General features: G+C 39.2%; 1 protein-coding gene across 2 annotated transcripts in view; it reads right to left on the bottom strand.

The window, feature by feature from the left end:
- Positions 1-23,613, bottom strand: part of DENND1B (DENN domain containing 1B) — a 159,114-nt gene that overhangs the window by 132,185 nt on the left and 3,316 nt on the right. For both annotated transcript variants that reach the window (XM_032218349.1, XM_032218347.1), the window contains exon 2: positions 22,852-22,916. In XM_032218349.1, coding sequence (XP_032074240.1) covers positions 22,852-22,916 — 65 coding nt within the window. The remainder of the gene's footprint in view (positions 1-22,851; positions 22,917-23,613) is intronic.

The raw sequence follows: 23,613 nt of genomic DNA on the forward strand, positions 1-23,613 counted from the left end.
ATACACATTTTATCAATTACCTACAAGTTTTGAAACTGAAACAGTTCTGAAACTGAAATGCTAAAAATATATATTGTATTGTTATTGTTGTAATATTGTTGCTAAAATAAGTATCTTAACTTTTCTTTGCTGACTTTTTTAACACGAAAATCCTTTCTAAAAGGTATTTTTTCAATAATGACTATTTTACTTCATTTTTTGTATGAAGGAAATGGAAACCCTCTGTTTCTTAAGCCAGGTAATGCAGGGACACACAGGGGAACTTAGCTGACACTAAAACCCAAATCTGATCCGATAGATCAATTCCCATTCTGGGAGTATCCAGGATAGCATAATTCAAACCACTCTGATTGTGACATTACCAACTGTATCAGATTTTATTTTGCAGCCTTGTGATCCCACTAGGAATTTAACCTGAAAATCTAGGATTTCTTACTAGTACAAAGAGGTATTTATAGGCTCTACTGCTTTAAATAGAAAATCACAATCAAAATAGAGAATCACAATAATATTTAAAATAATGTCCACTGATTCTTACTTATGTGTTTCAAATATATATATTTTACTTTAAAAGTACTAGTCTACTGTTATTTTTTGCATTCTATTTACGTTTAAGATTATTTTACAGTTCAAATATATCAGGCCAGGGGGCAGATTAAAGACATTTTAGTAATCAATAACTGAAAACCTGATTTTTGATTTTCATTTTCCATTTTACACCATCCTATTTCAATAGCCAAAGAGAGGGAAATGCACTCATCAGTCACCTGATGGAGTAATTCAAAACTTAACAAAACAGGGCTAATGGGTGAGAATTGAATTGAAAACACCTTGACAAAGAAAGCAATTTCTTTTCTTCACACTCCTCTGAAGCTGTGGGTCGAACCATCAACAGTGAGGGGCCATCTGTCCCAAGGGCCTTCCATGTGAGCACAAGCGGGGGGGGGGAATTAAATGCTGTTCCACATACATTTAAGTATTGATTTATCTATGACAGGCAACATAGCTGAAAATCTATGTTTTGACGTGGTTCTCATACCAGTCTTTAAAGGCAACACTAAACTTCTGATAAACAAAGAAAACAGGTTAACAGGGTTGTTGCAGAAAAAAATAACCAGTGCTACTCCAACTGCTAAAAAAAGATCTTTTAAAGGAAATATGCTATTAGGCTAAGTTGTAGGCCTTCTCCCTTGCGGTTCTGATCCACACGCACCTTACTTTTGACCCATTGCTCTTACTGTGATGTTGGCCCCTTAGAAGGAACTGTGGGCAATCACCCAATTTTTATTTCTGTTTTCAGAATTTTTAAAAATGATATATTATGAACATTTTATATTTCTCAGAGCTTTCAGATTGTGGAGGTATTTAAATGTCAAATGTATAAATATCCACGTTTCCCAATCCAAGTAACCCAACATACAATCTCTGCTACTAGCCAAAGTCCTGAAGTTGTGAGAAGGCAGAGTGGCTGACAGAGGGAGGTGAATGCCAGGAAAGCAGCACAGATCACACATCTCATGTTTACTGTTTTCCACAGTTCCAACTTATAGTTATGATTTTCAATGGTTTTAGTAAAGTTGAAAAGGCCACCTAATATCTTAACATTAATTTCTGCAATATCTAAAACAAAATAACATAATGCCCAAATCATCTGAATTGTAATTATAATATGACAGAATAGGAGAAATACAGCTGTGTGAAAAAGTCCTGCATACCTTCAGTTTTAAGCTGATTTACATGTTTAATAAACTTTTCACTCATACAAACCATGCAAAATTAGCACTTCGATGAAAATTTCTGTAGTCGGATTGAGATGCATAATTTTTTATTAACATAGCCAAAGTCTTTTTAAGGTTTTGAGTGAGTTTATGTGCTAAAACAAACACAACTTGAATTTTTGAGAATGTTAGGATCGAAAGTAGCCAATCAGCAGTGAGCTTTGGCTGACCAATCAAAATGCACAGAGGCTAAATCTATGAGCCAATCAATGTTGTCATGCTCTGGGAGCATAAATAGGCATGAAAAGCATTGAGAAATTTAATTTAGCTCCAGCTGCAGGCAAGGATGATGGTCTTTGCTTTCACCAGTACTGACCAGTGGCAGCGCATCATTGTGCTTCATGAAGAGGGTTACTCCTGTACAGAAATAGCCAAGAGAGTGAAATGCCATCGCACCACAGTGGGCAGAGTGGTTGAAAAATACCAAATAACTGGTTCAGTTGATGACAGGCTCCATTCTGGAAGACCAAGAAAGTCAACAAAATGGCAAGATTGGCTCTGCAACACATTTTGATGGCTGACAGGAAGCTCAACTCACCTCAGATTACAAGAATTTGGGGTGAAACGTGTGATGTAAAAGTGTGCACAAGCACAGTGCATCACAGACTGCTTGCCAGAGGGCTCAAAGGCTGCAGGGCTCGAAGTAAACCTTTGCTCACAGACACTCCCTGCTCTCGTCGACATGTGTGGGCCAAGAAGTATGCCAAGTGGACCAACGAACAGTAGGCCAAGGTCATCTTCAGTGACGAGAGCAATTTCTACTTGACTGGGAATCAGTGCAATAAGTATGTCAGAAGATTTCCAGCTGAAGAATTTAGGCTGAAGTGCCGGAATCTCTCTGTGAAGCATCCATTGCACGTGATGATCTGGGGTTGAATCGCTGCTTCTGGTATTGGTCGGATACAAATCGTGCAGGGAATCATGAATTCCAAGCAGTATGTTGAAGTCCTGCAAAAGACCATGCTTCCTTCAACAACTTGTAGGGAAGGACTTTTACTTCCAAGATGACAAGGCTCCTTGTCATCGAGCCAAGTCCATCCAGCAGTGGATGAAGAAGCATGGTGTTCGACTCCTGGATTGGCCAGCTCAGAGCCCGGATTTGAACCCAATTGAGAACTTATAGGCCAGGATTGGTTACAAGAAACATCCAAAGACCAAGCAGGAACTGATTGAATCCATTATTGCAGCCTCGCACCAAATTGTCACCAAAGATCCCATGCAAAGGCTTATACAGTCTATGCCGAAGTGATGCCGCCTGGTGATAAGCAATAAGGGCTGGCCAATTTCCTATTAGTAACCATGTTTGGTTACCTAAATGGTCCTTTTCAGGGCCACAAACAATAAAAATGTTAACAAAACACTAGCATCGGCCTTAGTAATTGCAACACGTATGCCATTGGATATGCATCGGTTAATCTGCTTTCATAGTCCTTGTAAGCATGCAAGAAAATTCACAATCCCCATCTAAACAGCACCACATTGCAAAAAGCTTATGCTTTTCACTTAAAAACCAGAAGTGTTTATTTAAATATAACAATATTTGCATAGCAGTTAGCATAAAATATCATAAAATCAATGGCCTATTCAAAAAATGTCATAAACTGTAAACCATAAACCATAAAGTGTGCAGGACTTTTTCACACAGCTGTATTTATTTAATCCTTGATTAATTCCTAACAGCAAGAATATAGTTAATTAAAAGCAAATCAAAACAAATTTTGTTCAAATACCATTCATATTTTAGAATAAATCCAATTTATTTTTTGGTTTAAAAAAATACTACCTAAAAGATTGAAAGAATTAGCAAGTCAGGAAAAAAAAAGAATTGGGACATATGAATCATAAGTCACCAAGAATCGTGACAGAATGTAGCAATGTATAAATTCCATAACTAGGTTAATATTCATCTACTTTTATTTCAGATAAAACAAATATTCATTCAAACTCAAACAGAACACAGAAATATTATGCATGCAATGAGAAAAAGCTCAAATCATTTACTAAAAAAATAGTTCATATTTGAGATTCTAAGATTAAATAAATTACACAATGCTATTTTAGATGTAAATGTAGCATATATTTTTATAAATATATGTTATGCTTAAGAAATATATGCTACATTTCCCTCTGAAGAGTGTGGGTTCCTATTAAAAATTATAGATGAAGACAAAAAGTAAACCACACAATTCATCTAGCCAACAACTTCAAAAATAACTTTCATATAGAGTATTTTTAATTTATATATTAATTAAGAAAAAGAGTAATGATTAACTTAGGCCAGTAAATCTGACTATGTGGCTCTCTGTCTCTTAAGTGACACTCAGTTGTTCCATCATATATAATTGGATTGGAACTAAGTTCCAGAGCACTTTTAATGCCAAAACAAAATCAGGGAGGAAAATGTCCTAATTTCTTTAGCATTACAATTGAGAACAGCTCACCCCTGGCGTTGTACAATAACAATGACCACCCAAAGACCTCTGTGTTAAATAAGGACAATCTTCCCACTCTCTGCCAAATAAATTATTTGAAAGACATTCATAACATAGTTTGTTAACTAAAAAGCTCCCAAGGAGTAATACCATTTTCTACCCATGGAAAAAAAAAATCCTAGGAATAAATGTAGTTAGCCTGAATAGTTAATTAGCACAAAGCACAAAAACCCATAGAAAGACAAAGGGATGTTGGTATTACTTCGGGAGGAAAACTGGTGTAAAACCAAAATAATTAAGAATTATGCTTGAACTAAAGACCAAGGAACAAAGTTTCCTCCGCTCTTCCTTACACTGAAAGAGGAAGAGAAGAAATATTCACGAGTCAGAAGAAATTCAAAGTCAATAGAAATCGTGCCTCTCCTGAGAATCCCCGTAAGCACCCTGACAATCATTCCCTTGACCCGTTTTCAGTAAACAATACCCAAAGTGCTTGGAGAGGATTTTCCCTGGCCTTGTTCATCCCACCCTTTGCTGATCTCTTATTTTACGGTCAAAGGTTAAACTCCTGACCTCTCACCCCTAAGGCAAGTTCTTCTCCCCTCTTGCATCAAAAGTTTTTCACACTGTGCAGCATTTAGATTAGCCCCTTTCCTTTGGAACAAAAGCCACGTCTTTGTACTCCTGGTTTGGGCAGGGAATCTGTACATCAGAGGATGCTGCTTCTACTTAACATTCACAATAACTATATTGTGAGGCCCCAGTAAAGCCTCATCTCTCAGTGTCTAGACTTTCATCCAGCCAACCAGAAAAAGAAAATCCTATCAGGCACTCAACTGAAAATTAACTAAGGTATCCTGTTGTGAACCTGATGAAGATGTTATTTGAACATACGGAAAAACTTTCCATTGTTTAAGCAGAAAGATAGGAGGAAACTTTAATAGATACAGGCCTTAAACAATCATGGCACTAATTTTTTTAAGGCTCAATACACGGATTTTATCAGTATGCAAGTAGCTGCATTGTTGTTCTTTTAAAAGGTACGCACTATAAAATTTAAACTATATGTCATGGGGAAAATGTTTTTCTCTAACTTTAAATCTTAAGGAAAGACACCTTAAAAAAAACCTTAAAGCTTTTAAGAGTCAAAATAATGACTAAAATCTTTCAAAACTGGAATGAGATACACTCCGCTATTGCATCATCAAAAATGACCGTTGGCTTACCTGAATGGTCATTCTCTAGGCGCTGCGGGAGTGTCCAAGCATGGGTTCACTTCAGCTTGCTGCCCCAAGGACTGAGTTTAAACTGAAGTTAACCCATGCTTGGACACTCCAAGCAGCGCCTAGGTGAATGGTGGGGTTTTTCTGAATTGAAGAATAATGCGCCACTGTAACTTTAGCTTGGGATGTTAAAGAAAATTTAAACATTTTATTAAATGATAGGCCTATATGTTGAGATATTTAGAACAAGCTGCCCAGGCACTCCAGCCATTCATGGAGAAAGAAGCTTAAAGGTCCTGCTGCTTTTTCTGAGGCAAGAAGATTTAAGGAACTCTGTTCATCCTGTATCTAGTTTGCAAAAATCAAAGAGACTCAAAATCTTTAAATTAAGAGACCCCCCCCCCGGGCTTCTTTGTTTCTATGGAAGTAAAGAGACCCCTCCCCTGATTACACTTAGGTTATAGTTTGAAAATTATAAAAAAGTGACTTATGACCATTTTTCATACATCCCCATGGTCACATGGTTTATATTCAGATGCTTGACAACTGATTTATGACAGTTGCAGTGTCCCCAGGGTCACGGGATCCCCTTTTGCCACGTCCTGACGAGCAAAGCCAGATTCACTTAAGAGTCACGTTTCTAATATAAGAACTGAAGTGATTCGCTTAACAAATGTGGCAAGAAGTCGTAAAATGGGGCAAAATTCACTTAACAAATTTCTCAATTAGCAACATAAGTTTTGGGCTCAATTGTGGTCCTACATTGAGGACTTCCTGTACTCAAAACCACCTTACAAGCTTTACTGTTGAATTGCTGTTTGAGTATGAAACGCCTCATCCCACATTAGGCACTATAAATGTGATTTCTACACTGATCGGAGGACCATCTTGGGTTCTGGCCTTTCATTCATACAAATCCCCCAAGAAAGTAACAGGTTGGCTCAACAGAGCTTAATAAAAAAAGCCAATTATGTCATCTTAGAAAGTTCTTTACTTAGCTACCTTACTGGTACCATGCAGAAGGCTATTTCTTTACAATCTCATATAGCTTGATGCTCGGGTAGCCAAGAGTTTATTTCATTATTAGTGGAACATTAGAGGATCAAAGTAATAAATGGATTATTAGTATATGCCCCCAAAAAATATAAGTACAAAAACACATTCTGTAGGTTGCCATACTCAAAGATACTTTGGCTGATAGGTCAGAAGACTTTGAGGAACACTCAAATCTCAATGTTTTCCTCACTGAAATCTATTCATGAATGTATTAAATTTCTATGCTGCTCATCTTGCTAAGGCAACTCAAGGTAGCTTACAGTCATTCAATAAAAATATCATATAACGTATTAAACTGTACAGTTAAAATTCAATTGACCAAGATGGAAAGGAGGGGAACAAAGTACACATGGAGAGGATGTGGGAGCTCTCTAATCCATTTACCACCTCCAGGATGCCGCTCCGCCATTGGGGTCCCAGACCAGTTGGCAGGCAAAGCCAGTTCTTCAATCCCTTTTGGAACCCTAACAGGATGGATACAGATCTCACCTTGAGGGGCAGGATATTCTAGAGCAGGGGTGTCAAACTCAAAGCTGGATCCAGCCAGCGGGTGTTTGGATCTGGCCCATGGGCCTGCCCTGGAAACAGTGAAGGACTGGCCTGCGGTACCTCTGCCAGTGAAAATGGAGCCCAGGAGGGCTGCGTGCAGCCCACCAGGGCCCCATTTTCGGCCACGACAGCCTCCTGCAGACCTCTGCCAGCAGAAATGGAGCATGAACAGGCTGTCATGGCCAAAAACGGAGCCTCGATGAGTGACATTGAGCTGACCACACCCATCCTGGCCACTCCCCGTCCCCCCCAAGGTCAAACACAACCCTGATGTGGCCCTCAATTAAATCAAGTTTGACACCCCTGTTCTAGAGCGTGACCCGACAAATGCGTGCACGACAAAACCGCGCCGACAAAACCGCGTCGCTAAAACCGCGACGTCATCAATGCGCCGACAACAGCGTGCCGATAACAGCGTGTCGACAGAAGCGCGATTTAAGTTAAGGTAAGGGTTAGGTTTAGGGTTAGGTTTAGGGTTAGGTTTAGGGTTAGGGTTAGCGTTAGGTTTAGTGTTAGGTTTAGGGTTAGGTTTACAGTGCGCTTCTGTTGGCGCGCTGTTGTCGGCGCGATTCAGCGCTCATTCGTCGGTGCGGTTTAGAACTCGCAGTTTTGCCACCGCGGTTTAGTCGGGCGCGCTTTTGAACCGCCGAATTGCAGATAACAGTCAACTAAAGTGGCTACAGTAAAGCACTCTAACCACTGTGCCACCTCGGCTCTATATCATAATGGTGTGGCTAAAACAAGTTACTCATGATTTTTTGCACACAAAAAAATTATTAATCCCCATCTCCACCTGAAGAAACATTCAGGTTAGCATTCTTCTGTTTACCAGATACTCAACGATACCAATATTCTATTTTTAACTGCACAGGACGTTACTAGATCAAAGCGCCCCGAGGCTTCTACTTTAAAAAGCCTAGCTTTTTTCCTTGATTGCACCTCCATCCCTCCACACACACCCTTTTTTTTGTTGTTGTTGACTGAATTGAATTAATTCCTTGTCAATTACTTTTATAAAACAAATAGATGAGAAACAGCAATATAGCAATAGCAATAGCAATAGCAGTAGACTTATATACCGCTTCATAGGGCTTTCAGCGGTTTAGTCAGCATATTGCCCCCAACAATCTGGGTCCTCATTTTACCCACCTCGGAAGGATGGAAGGCTGAGTCAACCCTGAGCCGGTGGGATTTGAACCGCTGAACTGCTGATCTAGCAGTAGCCTGCAGTGCTGCATTTAACCACCACGCCACCTCGGCTCTAATATACTTAGCAAAATTTATTAGGTTTGCAGATATGGGCATCCACATTGCAACCAGTGATGTCAATTAACACAACTAGATTTCCAGAATGGTTTATTTTATTTTTTTCCATCAAAGCAGAAGACAGTATCAAAACAGAATAAGGCGTTGTAATCATTCCTCGCAGGCACAAAACGGGCTAGCAGGAGTAGGCTACAAGTGACTGCTCCGCTCTCCGCTGATAATTGCCAATTACCAGCAGGGGAAAAAAAGCTGGCTGGGCTGTTTTTTTGTCAGCAAGCAAGAAATAAGTGTTTTCATGGCCTCCAAAAGAATAGGGACAGCACCGCCTGAGCCTCACCTCATAGCAGAGTCACAACATAGGTACTTAGAAAAAAAGAGAGAGGCTTCTGCGTGATGTCACTGTTGGGGTTGCCATGACTCGTCCTACTTTGCTGTTTGCAGTTAATTTTGTTTCAGGATTTAAAATATTTATAGATCATCTGTTTCCCTAATCAGGAATATGATGTATTATTAAAAATACAGGACAATAAAACTGTTGCCAAAAAAGCAAAGAAAAATTTATTTTTAAACAAACTAAAACAATGCAAAACTGATCAGCAGCCATGAAAAACCCAGTGGAACAATATAGTTTTTTAATTAAATGTTCAGGATTCTTAGGAAGCTCAGCTACTGTTGCATCGTATTGTTAGTTCTACAACAAACTAAGAATCCATTCCTTAGTGAAAAGGTCACATGAGTACAGGCATGATGTGTTAGTAGGATCGCACTATATGCCAGTGGGAAATGCTGGAATAAGTAGGAAGTAAATAATAATTGGGGCCAGAACCCAAGGCTTGCAAACTTACTATGATCTTTCTGACACTTCGTTTTCCATCTCTTTATCTTTTTCAAAGACCCCTTTTTATTATCTCCACTCTCCACAGCAGGCTAAAGGAAAGGGGCAGATTGTTTTCTGGAAGAGATCTGAATTGCTCACTAATTGCTTACTTTTGGAATCAGGCTGAGAACCAGGCCAAGTAATGCATGTAGCCTTGAGACAGTAAGTTGCCCACACCTACTCTAAAAACTGAGCACATCGAGATGAAGTAGGAAAAATATCTTCAAATATCTGTGAGATTTTTACTACTGTACAGTGGCCTGGATCAGACATGATCAAAATAACTGGAAAAAATCCCTAATCTTTCCCTGCTTCTATTTAGCATTATATCTGAAGAGGATCTCTGGCACGTTCTTCATAGGGTGGCGTTTGGTTTGACTGTTTCTTCTGAGCTTTTGACTCCTGGGCAAGTCCATGCAGGTTTTTTGGCAAGATTTTTCAGACATGCTTCCCCACTACATGTTTCCTAGGGCTGAGAGAGAGTAACTGGCACAGGGTCACCAGAGCTGGCTTCATGCCTAAAGCAGGGCTAGAATTCACTAAGTCCTGGCTCCCAACCTGATGCCTTACCATTACACCAAACTGTATTGATTAAATGTTTTAATAATTACATCCAAAACTATGCTTCAATAAAATGCCACACTCATATTCCAGAAAATGGTGGTAAATGTCTTATTAGTTACGATATCTCAATTTCTCCCATTCAAAATCAACCCCCTTTAAAACTCCCCTAACACGTGCACTTTCAAGAAGAGGATTTTAAAGGCTCATGGATCTTTGTCATATTAGGCCATTCCTCCCTAAAAATAAAATAATTGTCAATGGAATTAATATTTAAATCAGTTTCAGCTTTGTTGGGATAAAACTAGAAAGCTCTTTCAATCTCCTGATATTTATTAGAGCCATTACAGAATAATCCACATTTAATCTTATGTGATTTGTCTCTGCCATTTATAATGTAAATGTATTCAAGATTACTGGTAATTCATCTCAATGTACCTGCTGTGAAAAATGCCGCACATATTTTTAGATTCCATCAGCCATTTAAAAAAAATCTCTTTAACAAATCAACATATCATATTGATTCCAACTTATAACAATAATGTTAGAAAGGATATGGAATATTTTTGTTTCCCTGTCCCATATTTCTTTCAGGAGTTTAAAGCAGGGGTGAAATCCAGCAGGTTCTGACAGGTTCTGGAGAACCGGTAGCGGAAATTTTGAGTAGTTCAGAGAACCGGCAAATGCCACCTCTGGCTGGCCCCAGAGTGGGGAGGGAATGGAGATTTTGCAGTATCCTTCCCCTGCCACGCCCACCAAGCCACGCCCACCCAGCCACGCCCACAGAACCGGTAGTAAAAAAACAAATTGAATTTCACCACTGGTTCAAAGCAATGTACAGAGCCTTTCCTCCTGCATTTTTCCCAACAGCAATCCTGTGAGATATGTTGAGCTACAAAATGACTGGGACAATCTCACCAGCTTCCATGGCTGAGGATGTATTTGAACCTGAATCACCCCAGTCCTAATCCAACACAATCACTCTACTACAATGATTCACGGTTCTTTATTCAATTGTTTAGATATTTGCTGAAACCACTCACAAGTTGGGACATGCCAAAGAGTTAACAATTACATGGTGTATAATACATTCACTACTATTTATTACTTACTTGCTGCTAATTATTTACATACCACTTACACCTCATTATTATCAATGACAGAATTAATATTTGCACTGTGTAATACATGCACTATATAATAAATTATTCATGCTGCTCCTGTGAATAGTCCAATTAAAAATGGCTTTTTATTAGATATATGGGATACATATTGGCAAGGTATATGATTCAGCAATTTAGAGCAATACTTGGCATTCAATAAAAAGGTAAGTTTGAAGTGTCTTGAAGCGTCTTGGCAACATCTAATGTTTGTGTCGTATTATGTTCAGCAGACTGTGTTTTTCTACTGTTGTGACTTAGATGAAGGTCAGAGCACATTTTATGGCCAATTCATGCAAAACTCCGCGTAATCCCAAGGGGTTCACATACTTTTTCTTGCAACTGTATTTGTGGCACCCTAACAGAACGACTGCTCTGCAGGTAGATGGTTCTTAAAGGCTTTTTTGTGACTGTGGGATCAGAGTGGACCATGTACCAACCTTTCAGCAGCATGCCTTCTTGAAGAGCCCATGAAGGAGTCCATGAAGGAGATGACAATGAAGTCCCACAGATTTATGGTACAGAAGACTTTAATATGTTTGTGGAGTCAGAGGCTATCAGGAGTTCATAGCCATAATAGACCTAACCAGTGGTGGGTTTCAAAAATTTTTGGAACCTCTTCCGTAGGTGTGGCCTGCTTTCCGGGTCCACTGGTGGAAACTCTTCTAACCGGTTCGGTAGATTTGATGAACCGGTTCTACCGAATAGGTTCGAACTGGTAGGAACCCACCTCTGGACCTAACCAACCCAGATTTCTTCTGACCCAACTCACTGGGGGGAAGGGGGTGTCACATGTTGAACCTGCTTTTTATCTCAGAACACTGGCAAATGATTGGAAGTCAGGAGACATCATCACCTGCCTCTTCCCATATACAGATCACGCCATTTGGAGGTTCTCTTAAACTTGTGGCTCTTGCTCTAAGAAGAGGTAGCAACTATAGCTTTAGGGGAGCCTTTGCACAGGTTTTACTTAATCCACAAACTGCACCTGAATTTGGATCAGAAGGATCGCAGCAACCCGTGCCCTAGTCACCCCCAAGTCAGCTTAACGCATCGTATCTTACTAGTAGTCATGCTGGGTAAAGTCTCTGGGTCATGATTCAGCAACCTTGGGATGGCCAGAACTGCCACACTCCTTAAATAATTAGCATTTTCCCGGTTGTGATGAAGAGTGCTACACGAAACACCTTACGGCTAGAAAATGAAAACTAAAACAACGGCAATGGAGATAGTCCTTGTCTAGTAACTGCATTTGGTTCCAGAAAAATGACCATACTTGACAGAGAGGGAGAGATTGCAAAGACTGCGGATTCCTTGCCATCTCATTCAGGCAACGTTCTCTCAGAATATCCTGGGCCTGAACATTTGTTTTGCTTTGTTTTGTACCCCATCCCCCATCCCACCCAAACAGAAATATTGCTTAAACAAGCTACTTCTTCTTAATTTGCATTTCTCTAGAATACAGCACTTCCCTAAAAGGTTCTAACCACAAGTCCCTAGGGAGTGGGCGGCATACAAATTTTATTAAAGTTGCAAAGTTGCAAAGTTAACAAATTGAAGTCTGCGACCTTAATGAATCTGAGACAGTTACTAAATAAGGACTATCTATGCTATGAATTCTATCATGTATAAATTATAAGGCGAATAGACTTTGAAAAAATTTCCTACTCCAATTCAGAATTCTTTAAAAGCAAACAATGTAAACATTTATATTTCTGTTTCTATCAGCCTCATGGAATCAAAACCAATTCTGCTTTAGAGCGAAGCTTCATTGACAGAATCCTGAAAATATTAAAGTACAGTTCTCCTCTCCCCCTCGTCTCCTTTACAACCTAAGAAACTAGAGAGGGTAACTCCTGAGATTCCTGCCCATCCACCCTCTAGCTTGGGCTATGCTGTCTCTTATCTGACTGTTTTCTTGGCAGCATCCCTTTGCCCAGTCTCCCAAGGTCCTTCCCATGTACCATATAGCTTCATTAACAGGACAATCTGTAAAAATTAAAATCAACTTACTTCTTCCCCCCCCACACACCATGTAAAACCTAAAATAAATATATTCTTATAGTCAGGATATAAAGTATATGAGGTAAACTTTCTTACAAGTTGCAGAAATAGGTACGGAGTAAGTACACAAAGAGGAAACTGCTAGAATTAATAATGAAAGCTAACCTTTGACCTACGACAACACTTGAGTCCAGAATTATCATCATAAGTCATTGGCGTCATTAAGTGAGGTGCCATGTGACTTCCTGGCTTAGTGATTCCAATTCTGGCTCTCCTTTTGTGATCGTAAAGTGGAGCACAAGGCGCTTTGGGGTTGGACAGGTCTGACGCAGGGCCTGCATTGCAGCAGCTCCCCGCCTTAAATGTGTCTCGCGCCAGTCCTTCCAAGACATCTGATCCCTCCCTTGCACATCTTCCTGCCGCACTGAGTTTCATATCCTTGGGTCTCATCCCCCACTTGCCTCTTCTGACAATCACCTTAGAGTGCCCAGCTGATACAACACGTGGCCTTTCTGCAGGGGCCACCATGCATCATTCTAGAGCACAGCTGGCTGGGGGATTCTGGGAGTTGAAGTCCACAGGACTTAAAGTCGCCAAGGTTGAGAAACACTGCTCTAGAGTCAGGCACCAATTGCACAGGATTTTCCAAACTCTGAGAGAATTCTGAGAATGGCTGCTGCTACCTGAATCGTGTGAGGCAACCTCTGTAAAAGGCCTTGCAGCACATTGGCTGATTCTCTTTCCGAAAGAGAATCATCTAATGCGCCATGCTGCCTTCCTAAATGAATTCATGCCGTTATAGAAGCAGGCACTATTGAAGGGTTCCACCACAAAACCGCGAAGCCCTTATCCGCGCCGACATAAGTGCAGAGGGCAAATCCGCGCCGCCCGAAGCGCTAAGGAAAAAGGCGACCCTACCGCGATGACATAATCGCGGAGGGCAAATCCGCGCCTTCCAAAGCACTCAGCACCCGAAACCTAACCCGAAACCTAACCCGAAACCTAACCCTAAAGCAAACCCCTAAACCTAATCCTAACCCTTACCTTAATTTACATCGGCTTTCTGCCGCCGCGCTGTTTTAAAGCGCCCTTCTGTCGCCGCGGTTTTAAAGCGCCCTTCTGTCGCCGCGCTGCTGTCGCGGCGGTGATGACGTCACGGTGATGACGTCGCGGCTTTAGCAACGCAGTTTTATCACTGCTATTTTGACGAACGCAGTTTTGTCGTGCCACACTATTGAAGCAGCCAACATTCTTAAATCACAAGAATGGAAGCTGCTCTCAAAATGGCACCAGTTTCTGGAATGGCATGAAGGGGCCTCTGTAAAAAAAAAAAAAAACACGTGGCCCGGTGCAATTGGTCTGATTTCAGCTGATATCAGCCGATTTTAGCATTTAGCACCAGTTGATTGTAGTGTTTATCTCTCTATAATTCTCAACCAAATATGCAGGTTCTTGATTCCATAATTCAATACATGTACAAATTCCTTGTTCAGTAACTCTTCAAACTTACAATGGCACTAGATGAGGGCTTGTACTTATGGTCGTCCCATCATACTACAATCGAGTCACCATCTGATTGTTTTCAATTGGTCTTCTGAATGGAAGAATACTATTGTTAAAAAAAGGGAGGGCAACAGCACCTTAAGAGCATCACCTGTGACAGTACTGAACACGTATCCCACCAAGAAAAGAATGCAGGTTGCTATCGCCTCTCTTGTTTATTTTGAGTCTTGAAATACTGAACAGAAACATAAGACAAGAGATTGTAAGAATAAATGTTAAAAAAAGAAACATGTTAAGGGGTTTTGTAGATGACCTGATGTTAGTTTTGGAAAATCTTTTAAAGGGAATTGAAACATTAATGAGAAATGGGAGCAAGTAACTGACAAAGCAGAGAAAGAAGGGAGTAGAAAAATAATCTCCAGGTGCTACGGTTATAAAAATATCTCAAAATACACCATCACCTCTGGCTACTCCCACTGTTCTCATTTTACATCAGGCAGCTTTGCATGCTGCCTCTACCCAATCAATTGCCTTCAAAATTAAATGTAAGAAAAGTGAATTGATTACAATCAGGGCCCTGAAGGAATTTAATGGTCAAAGAGGGATGTCAGTGAGAAAGGAAGCAATCTCAGAAAGAAAAAAAGAAAGCTGGAATCACTTCTTCAATAACTTTGTGTGTTTGGTCATCATGGCTGGGAAAGATTGTCCATATTCAGTAGGTTTGGTTGATGAACTAAGGTACAAAATGTGTGCTTTTGTAATGATAAACTTGTTCAACTTTTGAAAATCGCAATGATTACTATATTTTTCAGAGTATAAGATGCACCTTTTTCCCTCAAAAAGAGGCTGAAAATCTGGGTGCATCTTATACACTGAATACAGCATTTTTGGCCTCCTAAAACCCTGCCCCCCTTCACCAAAATGGCCGTGCATAGCCTTTAGGAGGCTTCCAGGGTACTCCTGGGGACTGGGGAGGGCAGAAATGAGCAAAAAACAGTCCATTTTCTGCTTGTTTTTGCCCCCCCCCAGCCCCCAGGAGCACTCTATAAGCCTCCTAAAGGCTATGCATGCCCTTTTTTTGACAAAAAACAGGCCCATTTTAGCAAACAATGGGCCATTTTTGGAAGGTCTGCAGAGTGCAAAAACTTTTTTTTATAATTTGCCTCTTCAAAATCTTGGTGTGTCTTATACTCCAGTGCATCTTATACTCCGAAAAATGTGGTACATAATATACAAACAAATGTTATTCTACATTTAGGGTGCAAACTCAACTTCTGCCTTGTCTTTGAACAAGTTACTTCTTTTTTGTAATTAGACAGGCCTCCACACTATGGTCACATTTATAAATTTGTCTATAGGCTAAAAAACTGTTTGTTGTGCCTTAAGAAGATAATGAACCAATTACTAGGAGAGATAAAATACAGTTTTCCCCTATTCTGCATCAATCAGCAAATGCAGAAAGATCAAGCTCTTAGTCACTAACCAGCAGATTATCAAGACTTCTAAACTTAGCAATATTCACATCGTAACTTTATTATAAATCCAAAAGTTGGGGTAACTTCCTTTAGGCATTGTGCAGGTTTAAAAAATCGGCTTCTGTAAATGAGCCAAGGTTTAGGTAAGGTTCAAAATATATTAGAGTTATGACAAAAGTGCACCACAATTTGCCTATTTAAGGCAAGCTTGGTTGAAATGATCGCATAGGACTTCCTGTTTGTTCAATAGTCGTACAAAGATATATGTCTAAATTTAAACTAACAAAGGAATATACAAAAAAAAATTCCTTGTGTCCATCCTCTCCTATCATTTCTATATTTGGAATTCAATTTAAACATAGCCTTTAAAAAACTAAGCACACAAGCCAAGAATTTTCTCATGCAGCCTCCACCTTTTCAGGTGATCCAGTCAAACTGAATATTGTTAATATTGCTTGTAAAAGAAATGGGTTTTGCTTATTTGTATAACCCAACCTTGCTATTTCACATGGTCGGTCAGTCATGAAAATTCACTGAATTTTTGAGAAATGCTCTTTTGAGAAATAGCCCCACTTTATTACTCCTTAGGAAAAAAATAACAATCAAAAGTATGGTAATAACATGTATTCATTAAATAATTGCAAGCACTCTGACACCAATGACACTAAACACATATGAGTAATTGTTTGCCAATTTTATATCGCCACCTTTCCTCCATCAGTTGAGGGTGGCTTACTTGGAGATCTTTATCTTCTCATATGGTGGGATTCTCCTCATAACAGTAGCCCTATAAGATTGTAGAATTGGTAGAACTAATCCAGAATTATTCAGCAAACTCCCATAGCTGAAATGTATTATTTGTACTTGGAAGTCTTCTTGAGGTTAGCACCATATAAATTAATCATATGCAATATGAAGGACAGGAATAACTCAATAATACGCATAACATAAAAACCTGGGTCTCATCAATTCTAATAGAACCTCTTACCTACTACACAACCATTCACATCCTTCACATCACCTCTCTCACTCTTCCTCAAGCCATAAATAGAATATCATAGATAGATGATAGATAGATAGATAGATAGATAGATAGATAGATAGATAGATAGATATAGCCAACCAGCAGAAGCTATTTTCCACCAAGCCTATCAGCTTTAACTGGCAGCATACATAACAGACTATTGAAACATTTTACACACACCCACACTTCTATACAATATATTAAAAACTAAGGGAGTCACAAAGCCAAAAAGGTACATGAAGATATTAATGTTTCATGGGTGACATTATCGTTCATAGGTACCACTGCAAATATGCAGAAGGACTTGACGAAAAAGATTTGGCTTAGATTAAATTCAGACAGACAGAACAATCTGGATGATCTACATTTGAGTTATACTGAAATTGAAAATGATTTCCAAAATGTATTATTTGTACTTGGAAGTCTTCTTGAGGTTAGCACCATATAAATTAATCATATGCAATATGAAGGACAGGAATAACTCAATAATACGCATAACATAAAAACAGTCAGCAAAATACTGTGAATGTACATTAATGCAAAGGTCCTCTCAATATCTACTACCATAACATAAGTAGATTCATGATAACAAGGCAACCGTTTTTTAAAAATTCTATGCTAAAATTATTTTTAAAGAACAATGAAAATCCCAGCAAAATATTAAAGTTGCATTATTCATATGAGCATCATTTTTGCTTCCAGTCTTTTTAGAAGACAATATTCTCTGTTCCTCATATTTCCCAGCAACATTTATGACTGTGATGTCACACTCTAACCTCTACTTCACAGCAAGATCAAGCACAGCCAGCAGATGGGATAAGAAAAAAAAGAACACCCATTTAAAATACAAATCTCTTTTATAAAGAAGAAAGGAGTGCAGGAGCAGACAATGAATGGGTCACATTTTAAGTATGATATATTCAAACGCTTATCCTAGCATGAAAATCCATTTAAAGCTAAATCTGGGTAACTGATGAATGTGTGCATTTTATATTGGATTCATAAATTTAAGTGAAATATTTTTTTAAAAAGCAACAGAGGCATAAAATTTAGAAGAGCCTAAAATCAGCCGCAGGAATAAACAGCATTACCACCTTTCAAAACAGTGGGAAACATCAGTCTGAATCTTTAATAAGATTTTTAAATGAGGTTCATGGAGCAGAAAGAACAAATCCTTTACTGTTATTCATCAGTCAGGCCTTTATTACAGTCAATGAGCAAAATTCCACCTAAAAGGCAGAACCTGAACTTACTGAACTGAACTATAAGTTAAAAATAAGCAGTAACTTTCATTATGGGGGCTTTATAAACAATAAAACAAAACTTGGTTATATTCAAAGAGACTGAATCATATTGGTCCTCTAACAACAGTATATAAAATATATTCATATAATCCAGGAATTTAGTTAATATGGAGGATATAAAACATAAGTTTGGGCCAATCACTCTTTCTTAGCCCAACACCTTACAGAATTATTGTTGTGGAGAAAGCAGGAGGGGGAGGGGCTGCTAGATAAGTTTACCTTTTAAAGTTATTTGTAAAAATAATAAAGGCAGGATTCAAATAAATAAATAAAATGGGACAATGCAACAATACTCGAGCTGTATTTCAACTGCTACTTCACCACATAAAAATAAGGAATTTCTCTGAACTTTCCTTCAAGGATAGCTGTTAGGTGCATTGAAACATGCTAGAGTTAGTAGTTTCCTAAATTTAGAGATAGAGATTTGGTTTAAACATTTTGCTGGTCTAAAAACTACTACTAAAAAAACCTTTAAAAGGGACTGACAAATCTAATTGACTTTTTAAATCCTTAACATGTTGCTTGATGCCCCCTACTTACAGGCCATCATCAGTAATACATCCTGTGAAAAACCATGACTCTGCAACTTCTTATAAATTAACTTCAATTAACTTTTCCAAGTTATCAGCCAGGATTGAGGGACCTAAGCCTACAGCCCCCCCCCAAAAAAAGCCATTTCTGTCAGAATAAAAATATACATAACCACATGCTGGTTTCCACTCTAATCATACTTGTTTCATGACAAAGGACCAAATTAGGCACACTTCACACCCCTTGGAAAATAGCCTTAGAAATTTAGGCTATATTCTCCTTAGTTGAGCAAAAGAGCTATAACGGTGTGAACACCAAGTAAGGGTTGTGTATAAACATTTGCTGCAAATCAGTGGTGGGTTCAGGATTCTGTTGCAATAGGTACACTGCAACAGGGCCAGGCGTCCACCACAGCCCATAATGCTCCAGCTGCTCAGCGGAGCGTCGCGCAGGCACCATGCGCAAATGCTCCAGTTGGCTCAAATAGGTAAGGAGAAGAGGCGGGTGGGTTGGCCCTCCGGAGCACCATACCAGAACGGTACCTGGTCCTGCTAGCATGCACCGGTACGCCTGTACTGGGGTGTACCGGTTGTAACCCCCCACTGCTGCAAATACTTTACAAACAGTCAGTATAAATCTTGCCCTTTGGAATAATAGAAAAATTGCAGAGTTATTGTCAATTTTGGGGCATTTTGTTTAATTTAATCCTAATGGGCCTCACACTCACCACAGATGGGAACCCTATCCCCAATATTTAATCGATTGTTCATTTAACTTCCAAACATCAGCTCTGGGGCCTTTGGCAAATCCCAAAATCTTACTTTTGGAATAATTTATATTTGAAGTTCCTTCCTTACAATGAACAATTCCATGATTACCACACAGAGATATAACTTATTTCCTATATGACAGTTAAGAGCTCTGTAAGGAGAATTATTTTTGTGAGTCATTTTCCGTGTTGCTCAACCTAAAATTTCATGAATGGCTTAATCACTTATCACACAAATTTGTCTTGCAATGTCAGAGGATAAGAGCCTGAAACTAGACTAGTCCACTTCCAAAACAAATAACAGGTTCCTCCAATCCAAAAGATGGATAGTTTCAAGCTTGTTACATTAGATAAACAAAAGAAAAAGGCACAAGTACCGTGTTTCCCTGAAAATAAGACGGGGTCTTATTTTCTTTTGACCCCCAAAATAAACACTTGGCCTTATTTTTGGGGAGGTCTTATTATTTTTGAGGTGCAGGAAGTGGCAAGCATGGTCACTTAATGGCTGCTGCTGTGTTGCAATATTTTCGGGGAGGGCTTTTTTCATGCACAGACTCAAAAGCCCGACTGGGCTTATTATCTGGGAGGTCTTATTTTGGGGGAAACAGGGTATTTAAAATCTTATTTTCACGAGTTTTAAATTTTCCATTTGATACCAAGCAAGTCACCAGATTTATCTCATTATTTTCATTCTCTTTTTTAAAAAATACATTATTATCAGGGGTTGTGTGTCCCTGAGTACCTATAGTACCAGGGGTGGGTTTCAGCCGGTGTTCGTGCTGGTTCGCTCATGTGTGCTGGATGCACGCTGCGTGCACATGGGCAGTTCAATGGGAATTGTTCTGCACATGCAGAGAACTAAAAAAAATGGTGGTGGCAGCGAACAAGGAACCGGTTCAGGGGCATGGCCAGCCTGGGTCGCTGCAGGTTCTGAGATCCAGGCTGGCATAACACCACCGGTTTGCCTGAATTGGGCCGAACCGGTAGGAAGCCACCTCTGTATATAGTCCTTGTTTCCATGTTGATGAAAGAAGGCCAATTAAATGATCAGCATCCTAAGTAGGGTGGGAGAGTCAGTTGATCCTCTTGGATTTTGAAAGTTATTTCATAAATATTCCCTCAACATGATAGCCACAGGGAGAGGGGCTGATCAGTCACAAACTGTCTATCATTGGTTATCATGTCTGGTCACAAAAAGCATTTATCAGAAACAATGCTCATAAATATGTCCTCTGTTGTTCCCTCTAGTCTCTCAAGATATTCCTCATGACCTTCCAGGTTCTCTTTAGGTCCTTTTAGTAACATGAACCCATTTCCATGCAATGATGTAGTTCAGGGGTGACAAACGCGCATCGTCATGGCAGCATCACGTGACATATTGCAACTTTTCCTCCTTTGCTAAACCGGGCATGGGGCATGATCTGCATGTTCAATTTCATTCTAGAAAAATGTTTTGGGTGGGGAAAAAAAACCCCTTGATTTATAAAATTATACTTTCCATTTGGAACCATTGTTCAGAAGAATTTTCCAAAGTAAGTGGAATGGTGGGTCTGTCCCAGCCTTTTTGTTACTGAGGGTAGATTAAAAAATCATTTTACATATTTTAAATGTTTTGCCTGATTTTTACTTTATTTTGGTTGTGGAGAGGTTTTTTTTCCCACTAATGTCTTAAAACCTGTTCCGGAATTTCTCTTGGGAAGCATTGATATAGAAAGTCACACCATGCAAGGATTTTCCTATTTGTATTTTTCCAGGGGATGCAAATTTGGAATCCCATGCTTTTAACAAGTGATGCTTATTCTTCCATTTGCCTTTTAATAGTCTTTGACTTATGATCACTGTTGGGATTGCCACAAACCAGGAAATCCGCATTGCCATTTGTTAAGCAAATGTTACCAATCATTAGCCAAGGAACCACTAATTCCAAACTTCTGTATACCTTGTCCCTCCCAGACCCAAACCCCGGTAAGGCCTCCAACTCCCCTCACCCACCCATTTCCTCCCCATCCCTGACTTTTTGGCAGCCCTGCGCCTTGCCTTCCAGGGTGGGAAGCCTTCCAGGGTGGGAAGCCTTCCTAGCCCAGTTCCCGTCACCCTCACCACCCTGCACTGCCCCCCCCTGCTATCCTCTATTCTGCCATCCCAGCTCACCTTCACTGTCATGTTCTTGCTCTCACTGTAGACGAGGCATGCCCAGCCTAGATTCTGGGTTAGCAGAAACAGTTTAGCCTTCAGAAGGATCGTGTTAGGAAGGCCAGAAAACTATCAGATACAATTGTTCTAGCAACGGTTTGGAAGGAAGCTTCTCCAAATAGTGCAATCCCCAAGAATGAGACCGCTTAAAGAATGGTGCACGGTAGCCATGACCGAAAGGTGTGCCTCACACCAGCCAAGCATGCCTCTCAGCCACTACAGAACAATGCAAAAGGAAGTGGAGCTAGACGTAAGGGAGTGGAGAGGAGAGGGCAGGGAGCAGGCCAAAGCTGCCAAGGCTGAGACAACTTGCACACACTAGTGGGGGATTAAGGTGGGAGGACATATAGGTGAATGGGGGCAGTTATAGCATTCTATGTCAGGTTGTAAAGACAGGTGGACTTATAAAGCACCCAAATTTTGACCACATGACAGTGAAGGTGCTACAACATCCATAACTTCAGGAAAGGGTCATAACCTTCTTTATTCCACACCATCATAATCCTATCTGCAGAAATCATGAACACTTCAATTTAGCTAATCCATATTCTTTACAGTGCTTCTAAACTTGGTATTCTTTCCAAATCCAACTTTAAAAATTAAAGTTTAAACCAATACAAAAATACCAATACATTTTGAGAAAAATATTTTATTTTATTACCAGATCTAAGTAGACAAAACATAATGATGTTACTATCCATGAACCTCTCCTGCCTAACATGACCATTATCCACTGGCTATTAAAACAGTAATGGCAGCCAAATGATTTAAACTAGCAGCATAAATGCTTGTGTGTATGTAGCCCAAGAGGGTTCCTTCTTAAACATCATAATTGTATGTACTGCTGAAACACAGCTTACAGAATCCATTATAATGTGCAAATTGAAAAAAGGTTAAAGCACAAACTCACAGCAAACTGTATGCCTCTAATTAAATATTATTGTGGTTGCTACAGATAATAATAGTATATAAAACATATGTAATGTAGTAAGCTATAATTATATAGTTCTATTCCTAAAAATAACCTTAATAAAAAGCAATTAAGCAAATTTCCTAACTATATTAGTCTATCTACAATAAAAAAATATAACTTGTTACATTTTGCACAACTAATTTATATGCAGAATATAAAGGCATGTGCATTACCTTCATTTTCAGAAGCCTGGCATTTTACTTGTATCACCAAATCGAAGGTAGTCTGTGGATTTTCTCTGGAAGTAAAAACAAAATATCTGACTAGTCATGAATTGGTCACAAACATTTACATAATCTAATCACAGGAATGCTATGTTTGTTATAACATTAAACTGCATAATAGTATTGACTCATAATTACTTGTCTCTTAGAATACACAATGATTATTTACCAACCGTCCTTGAGACATATAGAATTGCATTACAATGCAAGCTCAACAAATATTATTTAAGCTTGACTGTTGAAATTCATTAGATTATGTAATGGTTAATCCAGTTCTAGTACACCAACTTTCAGCACTGAATGACTGAGAGGGACAAAGAGGATCCTTCCAGGATAAACAGAAGTGGGAATTGAATTTTTATTTTTAATCCCTGTGCCCAATTTTGGAGTTGAGAGGGTTGTTCAGTAATAAATGTATGATGTACACTTGGAAAAAAAAAAGAAGAAGTGGGAATTGACACTGAAAGTGAAGAGTTAAGTTACAACTTGCTGCAAGTTAGAAATAACATTTGTTTTACATCTCTAGGAAAATAATGGTTTCCCCTTACTTCATTAGGGATTAAAATAAACAGTATAAAATAGTGGTGAATGACTACAGGAAAATACACTCAAAGTACATATGTATGTAAACTATTGATATTATATCCTTTATAATCCTATACATTAGCCAGTTCTTCTTTCAACATCTATTTCAAATTCTGTAGCTGTAAC

The sequence above is a fragment of the Thamnophis elegans genome, chromosome 5 (genome assembly GCF_009769535.1).
Source record: "Thamnophis elegans isolate rThaEle1 chromosome 5, rThaEle1.pri, whole genome shotgun sequence".
Classification (NCBI taxonomy): domain Eukaryota; kingdom Metazoa; phylum Chordata; class Lepidosauria; order Squamata; family Colubridae; genus Thamnophis; species Thamnophis elegans.